Source organism: Juglans microcarpa x Juglans regia, chromosome 2D (genome assembly GCF_004785595.1).
Source record: "Juglans microcarpa x Juglans regia isolate MS1-56 chromosome 2D, Jm3101_v1.0, whole genome shotgun sequence".
Lineage (NCBI taxonomy): Eukaryota > Viridiplantae > Streptophyta > Magnoliopsida > Fagales > Juglandaceae > Juglans > Juglans microcarpa x Juglans regia.
In genome coordinates this window covers 31903738-31916528 of record NC_054596.1, presented here as the reverse complement: position 1 = coordinate 31916528, position 12791 = coordinate 31903738, and the positions used below count along the sequence as shown (strand labels likewise).

General features: G+C 37.7%; 1 protein-coding gene across 1 annotated transcript; it reads right to left on the bottom strand.

The window, feature by feature from the left end:
• Positions 1-1842: 1842 nt before the first annotated feature.
• LOC121248068 (auxin response factor 19-like) lies at positions 1843-10908 on the bottom strand. The gene is given in 14 exon segments (XM_041146425.1): positions 1843-2622; positions 2701-2891; positions 3708-3958; positions 3961-5583; positions 6126-6264; positions 6791-6986; positions 7104-7268; positions 7358-7448; positions 7645-7729; positions 7824-7979; positions 8094-8150; positions 8237-8332; positions 8430-8542; positions 10046-10908. Coding segments are annotated over 14 exon segments (3384 nt in total). The 5' UTR covers positions 10089-10908; the 3' UTR covers positions 1843-2444.
• Positions 10909-12791: the final 1883 nt, after the last annotated feature.

Genomic DNA, 12791 nt, shown 5'->3' with positions numbered 1-12791 from the left:
CACTATGAGTTTGCTCGAGCCCACTGTCGAGCGTATCTCAAGTGAACACTAGAGTTTGTGTCTAACTCGAGCCCACTTTCATGCGAAACTTGAGCATCACGAGTTGAATTTCACTCGACCCCACTGTCGAGTGTACCTCAAGCGAACTCACGAGTTGAGCTTCACTCGAGTGCCAGGTCGAGCGACAGTCAAGCGAACTCGCGGGTTGCACCTTTCTTCTCACGAACCAGGCTTTACATGCAACCCAACAAATTCAAGAAAAGACTTTGCTCATAACCAAATGAGCATGGCCCAAGAAAAGACCCTGCTCAAAATCAAGTGAGCGAGGTAAAAGAAAAAGAAAATAGCTCGAAATCAAACGAGTGGGACAAAGAAAACTCATTAGGAATCAAATTAGCGGAGCGCAAGAAAAGACCACACTCAAAATCAAGTCAATGAAAAAAAAAAAAAAAAACTTGCTTGGAACCAAACTAGCAGGCAAAAGAAAAAATATGCATAGAATCAAATGAACAAGTCACAGAAAAAGATCACATTCGAAACCAATGAGTATGACAAAAGAATTGAGGATATTCCAACTTGGGATAAGTATATGGCAAAGTACTGAGCCACAAGCTTAGAGGATAAGCCCTTTGTCACACATTGGACACTTGGACCAGGCTCTTTGCCAGAAAAGTTGAAAGAAAGAGGTCACCTTGATTGAGAAGACAAGATTTCCAAATCCGATCAGTTGAACATGTCGACAATGGAAATTGAGGGGTAACTGTTGGAAATAAAAATTTATTAGTGGTGCCATGTAAAGGCCCCATGTTATGGAGAATAAAAGCTACAAGCCAGGATATTAGCCACTAAATGAGCAAAATGCTCTAGTGTGCCACGTGTCAAGCATTCATGGGTCACAATCTAGAAAATCTCCTCAAAAGGCCACTCTATAAAAAGAAGGAAAATTTTATACACCATCTCATTTTCATCTCACTATGCATGATGTGACACATTTATCAAATGATCATTTATTAGATATTTTTTATCATCTAATAGTGATAAATATGTCATACCTTATACAGTGGGATGAAAATAAGATAATGGTGTGGTGTATAGTATTACTCTGATCTCTAAGGTCTATTCCCTCTATATTTCGGAGGAAAAAAATTAAATTTACAACAAACAACGTTTCCCGACTTCTGTTTTTCCTCTAGTTTTCATCTTCGATGGTTCAAACATGTTGGTTGTGAGCTACCAGAGTGAATGAAGTAGAGCTCTGATGCCACTTACTGGGTTCTTAACTTTTCAGGATGTGGGCACATCAAGCCTGCAGTTTTACTAAAATGCAGGGTTTCTGTTCATGTATGTAGAAACGAAGGAATGATTGCAAAGAAAAAAAAAAATTGGTTAAGTTGCTGTTTTGTCGCTGTTTTAAGCTTCCTCGAGTGATTATAGAGGTAAAGATGCTATATCCAGTCCTTTTAATATTATTCATATTATTCTTTTCATCATTCTCTCTGATACGATACGATGATAAAGAATACATGATAGTTAAAAGGTTGAATATCATTTTCCTTTGTATTAATCTTGCAATACATTTGTATTAACTAGCCAGTCTCTGTTCCCATTTTATGGCGACAGAGAAATATTTCTCCGAAAAATATTTAAGAGAAATATTCTTCCGTACGTATAAATATTCATTTATGCTCTTCCATGGGTTTTCTCCCTAATCTTTACCTGTTTCAGATCACCTGCCGCCAGCCTAGGCAGACGAAAATACGTATCTTCAACTGTACTCAGGAAGTTAAACCAGTGGTAATTTCTGAGTAATTAGCACTGGGAAAAGAGCAGGCATTGATTACAAAACTTAGAAATGGCACCAAAAAATGGTGCATATTATATCTTGTTGGGAGTCATGCTCAACTACTACAAATTCTGTTGCACATTTGTCACTATCTTAGCATATGCAAAGGGTTAAGAGGACCATATTATACATTTTCCTCATGTATCTTGTAGAAAAATCACCCATTCAGGCTTATAGTAGACTACGAAAGCAGGTTCGAAGATTGAGAATTGAATTAAGGTCCATGCATCGAGCTCTAGCACACCCAGAATCATCGCATTTACGACACTCTCCCAGTAAATCTCAGTGATAACAAGGATCAACAACAACATCACTCCAGGCCTGGCTAAAATTTTCTTTGCTCTGCTGTTGTGGTTAACAACTTAACAGCATTCTCCTGTTACCAAATAACTACTTTTTATAAAAGAGGGAGGAGGGCTCCTTTCACATCTTGAACTGGGAGATGGGACCTACGGTCTCAGGTAGTCTTAATAAAGAACCCAGATTCATGTCAGGAAAACCACTTCAGTCTCAATCTTGGAACCCATTACATATTAGAGGAAGCAGAGTTATCTTTCATACCCCTCCACGCATTGACTCTTCATTCTCAATCTTGAAACCCTTATCTATTAAACGAGGCAGCAGAGTTATCATCATAAGCCCTCCATGCATTGCCACTGTCAGTCCCACTACAGGCTTGATTTGGGACAGGGTTGTGACCCAGATGTCCATCAAAACTCATTTGCTGTACTTCAGCGGAAGACAATATCTTTATGCTCTGAACACAGCTTACAAACTCCCTGATACCAGTAAAGAATGAGTAGTTAAGAAACAAATAAACAAGAAAATCAAATCAAACTTTGGGCTTCTGCACTTACTCCCAAGGATCATCACCAACAAGAAGAATATCATTCTCATGATCCACAAAAACCAAATTCCAGTCATTCCGCTGTGGATCTTCAAGTTGCCCTTCAATTCCAAACATTCGGGCAAGGTCATGCCTGAGCTCATTATACCCTTTATAACGGGTTACATCAATACTTCTTCCCACAGATCCACGCTTTTGAACCTTCAAGAGTTTGAACCAGTATTAGGTATTTGAGAATGTCAGTGAAAATATGTCATAATGTATTTAAATGAAATAGCATTTAATGAAATAGTTAACAAATCGGCAATAAAATGGCAATTACAAAGTAAACCTGTCTAATGTAGACTTCCAATTGAAATTGAACTTCGGAATTACCAAATGTAATGGCAAGTGGCCCCACTAATTATTAATTAAGGAACACTGCTTAGAACAGACTAAAAGCCACAACAATTTTCTTTTCCTTTTTCTTTTTTCACATGACCTCACATCTGATGGCTTCATCAAGTAAAACACTTGTAGCAGCCTTAACTCTTTCACACAGCAAAATCAGGTGCAGAAATAAAACACTTCAGCAAAAACTAAGAATCTTACCATGAATCAAATGTGTTTGTGGTGTCAATCCCACCAGTGAAGTTATTTTTCTAGGTAACTTTGTATTATCTCAACTATGAATTATGCATTTTTTTTTATGAGTATCAATTATACAATTTTAACCCCAATTAAATCTCTCTCTCCTCGTGCAATCCAGAGAGAGAATCTGCATTGTGTGTTTTTTATTCCAAAGTATCTGTTTCAAGTCAAGTAGACTCAAAAATTCTTTAAACAAGCAGGGTAGCATTATGAAGCATGCAGATGTTAACTTTGAAGGAAGGTTAGCATGGTTGGGAATCAACAGTCTCCTTTCAGTAATAAGGCTGCTGCTGAGTTGACGTACCCAGCCCATGTTAAAGTTAAAGATAAAAATCTGCCTCACTTTGTACAGCATTTATAAAGCAAAGAGTAGCTAGATCAACAAACCTTTGTAAATGTTCGCATACGTTGATTCTGGTTAGCCCACAATCCACTGCCCAAAACTCCAGCTTCATTGATAGTAATGTCACTTGAACACCCTGGCTTGAAAGGCATGTTTGGCACCCCAAATGACTGAGGGCTGATCCCAGCAGTGGACAAATCTGTCTCAAAATCTCTTGGGGCACCACCATAATTAGAAAGTAAGTTCTGAAGGTCTTTTTGAGAGTCATACCCCCTTGACAACAAAGTGTCAGGGCCAGTCCATCAATATTAGCTGCAAATGAAAGATTGCTCCGAGGATTTGATTGGACATCACCATCCAAACCAAAAGTGGGGACTGAAAAGTTCGGCTGGATGGTACCAGCATCCAAACAATATGATGTTCCAGAAGAGGATGCTTCCACCAGATCAGTGACTGTACTTTTATATTTTTGTTGGTCTGGTCCTCTTGAGCTGGGTAACTCATGTTTTATCTGTATATCTGATTTGCTATGCAGCTCCTGAATCAGATTACTTGCAGGCTCAACCAATGAATCCCCCACCAATAAGGCTGGTCCTTGATGGCTTCTGTTCAGGAGGTTGGGTGGCGAAACCTGGCAATTATTAGTAGAAGGTGAGGTTGAACATGAGGGAGCATCCCCTTCTGTAAGAGCAGAATGGGCTCTGATTGCTGTAAGGGGTTTGTGCTGGCTGTGGGGCTGATTCACAGGAATCTGTTGTGATTGCATCAGTGCAGAAGTCGATAAGCTATTACCATTAAGAGGCTTCTCAGTTGAGAAGCTATTGCTGCTTAACTGTTGCTGCTGATGTTGAGAAATAGGAAGCTGGGCTACTTGCTGGTTTTGCTGATTTGGCTGCTGTTGCTGAGGTAGCTGGGACGGTAAAAGTGAGCTTGCTGGGGAGAGCAATTGCTGCTGCTGCTGCTGCTGTTGTTGCTGCTGTTGTTGCTGCTGTTGCAATTTCTGAAGCAGCTGCAATTGAAGTTGTTGCTCTGAAAGGCCCTGCTGTGACAACTGTTGCACTTGGGGCAGCTGCTGTGCTCTCTGTGACAAGCTTTGTTGCAAGTGGAACAACTGTAGTGGGGACTGTTGCAATTGTGTCTGCTGCTGGTGTCTTTGCAAGAGACTGGCTTGTGGTTCAATTTGTTGCTGAAACTGGGAATCTTGTGGTGCTGATGGCATCTGCAATGAACTTTTACTATTAGAGTGTATACTCTGCTGAGATTGGGTATTTCCTGTCAGCATGTGCTGTTGTTGAAGCTGAGAGTATGCAACTGACTGCTGTGAAGTTTGATTTGGGTTCTGGTTAGGGGCAACTACAACATTATTTACAAGACCCGGATGGCATATCTGCTGATGCTGCTGCTGCTGCTGCTGCTGCTGTTGTTGCAGTTGTTGTCGTTGTTGCTGTTGTGGCTGATGTTGCTGCAGTTGCTGTTGCTGGTGCTGTAGTTGCTGCTGCTGTGGCAGCTGTTGCAGTTCTTGCTGTATCTGCAGCTGCTGTTGGTTAGTAGGATTTTGCAATAGTTGCTGCAGGTGCTGCTGTTGGGGCCACGCGACAGGTGGCTGTTGCAGTTGACTGACTTGGTTGTGCGGGTTAGCTTTGTTAAACTGGAGACTTGGTGCAGACATGGCAGGGGCTTGAAAACTCAATAATTTAGATGGATCATCAGCATTAAGACTATTATGCATGGCAGTCGAAGAAACCATGGATGGAAAAAACCCAGCTTGAGCAGCTGAGAACTGATTATTTTGCTGCTTGTTCATCCACTGCACTAAACTCAAACCAGGAAATATGGAACTAGGGGCATCCTTCATGCCGAAGTCATCACCAAGCCAGGGCATGGCTCTCTTGAAAGCATTCTCTATGTCAGACTCATCATCTGTAAATGCACTTCCAAAGTTATGATTAAGGAATATATCATAAGAGGGCAGGGAAGGTTTTGCAACTAGAGGTTGGCAAGTGCTACTCCTCCGAGTACATAGAACTCCCCCGTCTCCCCCAAACACTTCTTTTTCAAAAAAGGGGGGAGAGAGACTGTGTTTCATTCATCACAATTAGGGTACTAATCCGTAATAGATTGAATTAACTGAATGATGGATCGGCAACATAAATTTGGTTCTTAAAAAGTTAAACGGCAAAATGACTAGTACAAAACCAAAATTCCTTCCATCATGTTAGATCCACTATAATCAGGTTTCTCTAAACTTTTTTCTAAGGAGCCCAATGTGGCTTTTAGATGCATTGGCTATTTACAAAAACTAGTTTGTTTACACTTTCTGTGTTAGGCGTGAAGTCATACTTCTCTCAAGGTAACCCTATTACCACAGACCGTGATGAGAGGGTGAAAAAAAGAGAAGCAGGGAAAAGGTGCTCTCTTTTTACATACTAGAGAATCTAGCTAACTGGTAAATATGGTTTTACCTGGCATCCCTGGTTGTCTGGGAAACTTGGGTCTGAAAAATGGAGGTGGACAAATGTAGAATGGTGTTACAACAGGTTCAATTTCCCAGATGGAAACTCGGCTTGGCCGTTCACCAGCAGTTGATTCATCCCATCCAACCTATCAAAAATGCAAATGTTGGGTCACTGGGGTAAGCCGATACAGAAAGTTAAGAATGTTAGCAAATTTTTGGCTTCCAACACATCAACTAGAAGCTATTTCATTGTCATGGAGGGAGACACCCTTGGGTGGACCCGGATAGATTGTAACGGGAAATGTAATCTCCCAAACTGACAATAGACATGTTTACATATCTCACTATAACATTCCTAACCCTGCATACAAATATTTATCACAACATTCCTAACCCTGCATACTTAACCTCCAACACTATCATATATTTAGAGAATAACGTCTGGAAGAGATATTTGTTTGCTGCCAAGTCCATATACGAAAACATTCCGAAACGCATTATAACATAGATTGTCAATGCCAACCACATGGATATTGCAACAATGAAGCTAATTTCCGAGCGTAGAAGTAATACACAAATGCCCTAGAAGGTATAACATTCTAAATACCATTTGCTTGCTAACAAGTGCCATGGATTCTGTTAAAACCCAACTTTTTTAGGGCTAAAGAATACCTGAAGATTGCGCCACTGTGAAGTTTTCCAGCGAATGGGATCCAAATCACTGATACCAGTAATCGTTCCCATGTATCTGCGTACTCCAGACTCCTCGGTCTCAAACATCATTCTAAACCGCATGCCTGGTGAAACTTGGGTATACATTGCTTTATTATACTTGGCTAAGGGAATCACAAACTCAGCAGGGCTGGCTCTGTTATATAAGTAAATTTTTTGTCACAACTGGTAAGCCACAAATTATTGGATTGACTTCATAACATAACAGTTTTGACAACCTAAAAAAAAAAAAAAAAGGAGCTTAGAGCGGTACCTTGGGTTGTAAAATATAGTAAATGGACTGTTATTTGCCGCAGCATGAGCTGCAGCAGCAAGAATTCCAATATGCATGCTATCACTTGATATGACTGAAGAAGAGAGAGCTGGCTGCTGCCTATTAGCACGCTTTATGCCCAAGAGAAGCTGGGATTTTTCATCTCTACACAACAAGATTATTTCAGCTTAGTTATGGGGGGAAAAGTAATCTGGCTGAAATCTTTCATTTTACCACTAACATCAATTCCGTACCTTATAAAAAGAACAGAATCTCCAGCAAATAGTCTTTTGGTGCTAACAAAGACACTCCAACCTGTGGTCAGCAGGTGCCTTTTTGGCTGGCCTGCAATTAATGCACTAATGCAATTTTAATATATTATTATACCTGTATTCAGCAGTCCAACTCATACAAACATCTAATGCAAAGTTCTTGGTATGAAACAATGTATCTAAAAGAAAACACCAATGGAATTAAAATCAGCAAACCTAAAAATGAGAGGGAAAGAAGGAGAGAAGAAATGTTTTGAAGGGATTGATACCGCGATAAATATGCCTGAATGTCCATGAATTGTCATGTAAATCTCTAGCTACTAGCTCCTGAGCCGGGGGTTGCATTGAATAATCCTATCATAAAAGAAACATGATGATCATGAAAGAGATAGAATTTACTATATAGAATCCTCAAATTGAAATGGGAAGTTAGAAAACTGGTACGAACTAGAGGTGGAAAAATCTTCTCAGCTGCACGGCGTGGTACTGAGAATCCACCATGAGTACTAGTGTCACTGGCTGTAAGAGTTTTGCAGAAGAATTCAGATGGTTGTCTGCTTTGCTTGAGGCCCATGTCAGATGCTAGTACTGCTTCCTTATCATACTGTAGAACAGATGTTTCAAACAATGTTCCATACACGTGCACATGATTACATCTTAAAAGAGAAGAATGTCAATTATGTATATGCTAATTCCCAGAATTGAACGGCTGACGTACTTTGTTTACAGGTTGAAGGGTCATCTGTGCATAGACCTCATCAGTTTCAGGATCAGCCTGATTCAACATATAGACATATAATTTAGAACACCGTACGATTTCATTAATCCAAAACAATAGGATAATTATGGGGACTCTCATACGTGCAGTGTGACATTATGAAGCATGCAAATCAACTTTGAAGGAAGGTTAGGGTAGTTGGGTATGAAATCAGTCTCCTTTTGCATGGATGCTGCAACCTGAAAATTTTGGTTATCAAAAAGTTCCATCAGAACCCAAAATCCAGAAACTGTTGCATTTCTAACACAAGAAAAAGGCACAAATTAAATGGCCTACTTGCTCACTGTGGCCTTGGGCAAAGTAAACCACAAGACTTCCAACTGGAGGTAAAGAAACCAGAGGCCCCGCACAAGCATGCCATAACTCTGAATTAATACTCTTCCTCTCTCCTATTCTCAATCCAAACAAAATATTATCACCATGTATGAAACCTTAGAAGTCATAAGAGAAATATAATTCTAAAATACTCAAACTACATATTATTTAAGCTTCCTATGAAACTGAAGAATAGAATTTCCAATTTTAGATATAACTAAAAAATTTTGACAAGTAAGAAAGAGAGTTTTATTAATACAATGAAACAGGCTAAGCCCATGTATACCGGGAGTATACAAAAGAAACACCTAAATACATTCTGAGAACCAGAAGACGACAATAGAAAATCATGAGCACTAGCTCCGTTAAGCACTGAAGCAGAAAGCCAAAGCAGTAAGATGTGCACAAAAAGAAACTCGTATTTCCTCCAAAGTGCACTTCTTATCATTAAAACATCAATCATTCCTTTTCATCCAGATACACCACATAAGACACAAAGGGACCATCCTCCAAACCAGTCACCTGAGAGCAACCGTGAAGACTGTTCCAACTAGCTAGAAGGTCTACCAAAATGAAAATATTGGCAATTGATTAACGGAACAAAAACAAGCATGAGTTTTGATTACTATGGCAACGATCTCTCAAATTTAGCTCTCACAATTGAGCAAAAACTTAGCATTCAAAAGTAAGGGAACCCTTTTTCATTGTGTTTCAAAGACATCCATTTACATTTTCAAAGCTTTTTATATCAAACCATTAACAACAATTTCGACAAAGACATTAATTCTTCGAGGAGTAAAATTTGGCTGATAAAGAACCTACTAACTAGAACACACACCCACACACAGATATCAGCTTAAATATGATCAAATTTATCGTTTTAGTAAACGATAGAAATAAAATGGCTTGAATTGTTTGTTGAAACTAAAAAGAATATATGCAGAATAGAATCACAAATTGAATAAATCATAATAATGAAAATCCTCCAGCCTAATTCAGGTTTTAGAACATTAAGAACACTGCAGCACCTATCCCCCCCCCCCCCCCCCCCCCCCCCCAAAAAAAAAAAGAAAAAAAACTAAAAAAAGATGGAATTCAGAAGTAGAAAGCAACTGAATCTAACTTCTCTTTATATTTTTTGTTTTACCCGAGTCTGCAGAACGGAAGAAACTGGACCCATATACATCAATCCCCATAAATCAGCTACAATTCCGGGACACAGACTTTTCACAACTTGATATCGCCCCTCAAAACCGCATGGGATACAATTAACTTAAACAAAGAACCGAAATCTATCTCTCTCTCTCTTATATAAAAAAGAAGGAAAATTCTAATGCTGCACGCATGACACGAGAAAACTCCACTAGAAGAATCTATAAATAGAAAATAATCCATAACTCTACAGCATAGAATCTGATTTTTTTCACCTTAGAAGCAGAGAAAATAGCGCTGAGGCATAAAACTTAGTGTAAACCAAGAAAAAATTCATGGAGAACAATTCAAACAAACAGCTGAAAATAAAATATACATTTACAAAAACAAAATGAAACTTTAGCAGTGGAATCACGTAACCAGACCTTCTACAGGAGTTGGAAGAAACCCATTTGAGGGAGCTTTCATGCTGACAGATATGAAGGAACCAGCCGAACTCTGAAGAAAAAGTTCAACCACCTGCTCAGTTCCACTAAGATATAAAGAATTCAAACAATCCTAGCTGAAGTTCGTCGCCCCAATTACGAATAAGGCTCTAAGAACCGACTTCGATGCCAGATACAATGCCTCCCTATTCACATTAAATCCAAGTAATCAGACCCCAACTCCCTCCTATAAAACGCAAAGAACTACTAGCCACGTCCCTAAGCATAAACTATGTAACTTTGCCAGCCAAATGAAAGCCAGCAAAGAAACTGAACCACCTTCTTCAGCTATTTCTCTTTAGTACCCAAAAAAAAGCTCAAAGATTTGAGAGAGTCCACGCCCACATCTCAAAGCTGAGTGATCATAACTCTGAATTCCCAGAATAAACTGTCACAAAAGTGAACTTTTTACCATCCCAAAGAACCTGGACATCAAAGATTTCTGCAACTGAAGATTCGAATCAGCAATTACATTAACACAAGGAGATTCCAATTCCAAAGCAATCCCAACTCGGAATCCAAGTTCCCCAGGCTCAAGAACCGGAAATCCTTTGTAAACAACTGGTGCCGAGAGTGTCACCGTGGCGGTGACGGCATAAGTCACCGGCCGTGAAAATTGGATGGAAAGCTGAGAAATGAAAAGGGAAGGGAAAGGAACTGAAGGAAGGGAAAGGGAATAATAGCTTCTCGGAGTCCGAGCTCGAGAAGATCAAGGTAGAAGGAACCTGAGTTGTCGCTGAAGAAATCAGAGACCGAACAAAAAGCAACGCAAAAACAAAGCTAAGCAAAGACAGCTTTTCTTTCTTTTTTATGTGAACAGGCCGACATGAATATGAAACACTCTGAAGCAATCAGGCGCGGTTAAAAATGAAAATTACTTTCTACTCCTCAAAAACTTCACCAATTTACCGTTTTACTGATTACAGAATAAATTGATGATAATTGACATTTTCTTTATAAAAATCTTTATTTGTGATTTTTAATTGTATCCATTAATATATCGTACTTTAGGTATTTTTTATGTCAACATACACAAATTGGTATAGAATTATTTTATTATTAAATCGGTATATAGAGTATATTATTCATATTATAAAATCTGATTTGTAAAAAGAAAATACTTTAAACACAAAAATAAACTCATAAACTGATGTGGATTGATATAATATATCAAATTGTAAAGTAGATCTAACGGATCCTATAAAACTACATCAAATTGTAGGTTTACTTTTGTGTATGTAGCAGTTCTCTTTATAAAATTTAATTCTCTTCTAAATCAAATTATGTCATGAAAATATTTAGTATATGTTATCCCCGCCAATTTATAATTAGGATTTTTTATTTATATAATATATTTTAATTAAATTTTATTAGATTATCTTAAAAAAAAATTATTTCTTCTTTTATTTATTTTTAAAATTTTCCTCCAATTGTGTTTTTTATTTTATTAATTGTATGTTGAAAAGATAAAAAGAACTTTTAGTAGTAGATGTGTTTCGTAAGAAATTGAAATCGAGGCATGTGAATAGACCCATAACGATTATATCATCAGGTACAAAACATTGGCACATTCGTCTTTTTATTTTTTAATAAAATTTAATATTATTATAATTTTTTTATAACAAAATGTTATAAAATTGGCTTTGCTTAGTTGATAATTTATACATTTTGATGGGAGTGAAGTGGAAGGAAATTTCGTTCCGGCTGACGTGGCTACGCATTTGATGTTTGACCGTGGCCTGGTGGACCATTGGGGATTATTTGGTGGTTTATTTGAATGATGGCGTTTTCTATTTTTTTCTGTTTTTTTTTTTTTCTCTTAAAATTTTTTGTTTGGGCCCCACAAAACCACATATCTCTTATATTTCTTTTTTCATGAAAAACAAGATCTTAATGATTCTCTCGTGGTTTGTTAATTGGAGTTTAGGATTTTTTTTTTTTTTTTTGGGGGGAAGAAGGGGGGGGGGGGGGGGGGGTAATCATCATGATATATCATTTTAATTAAAGTTAAATTTGCTACCAATAAAACCAAAAATGGAAAATTGGATGTATTATTTCTATGGTATTTTTTTTTATTAAAATATAATGATACATACAGTTGTGAAGTGTGCAAGCGTCGTGCTGTAACTTTGAAAAAAAATTAGGTTCACTATTAAAAAATTAATTTTTTTTCATATGAATCTTGTATTTATTCATTTTTTTCAAAGTGATTACACGACGCTTGGACATTCATGATTGCAACTATCATTTCTCTTATTATTAGTATTATATTATTACTCTTTATTTTACTTTCCTAATTTTCTCAAGCGAACATAATCCAAACCTAGAATGATAGTGGATATATCCAAACCCATCTGAATTGAATAAATCTATTTACAGTTTGTTTATTGATATATTTGACCATTTGACGGCATGGTTTCACTATGGCATGTAGATAAATATTTTAGTCACAAAAGAGTTACACAAAAATAAATCTACAAACTGACGTGGCTTGATGCAGTACGTCATATTATAAAGTTACTTTTAGTGTAAAGTAGATCTCACGAATCACGTGAAGTCATATTAGTTTATAGATTTACTTTTATATAATTCTTTTATATCTGTAACAGTTTTCTTGCATCTAATATTATAAGTTTGATCAAAGCAAGCAAGATAAGGTTGCTATGCTTTATAGACAAGAGTCATT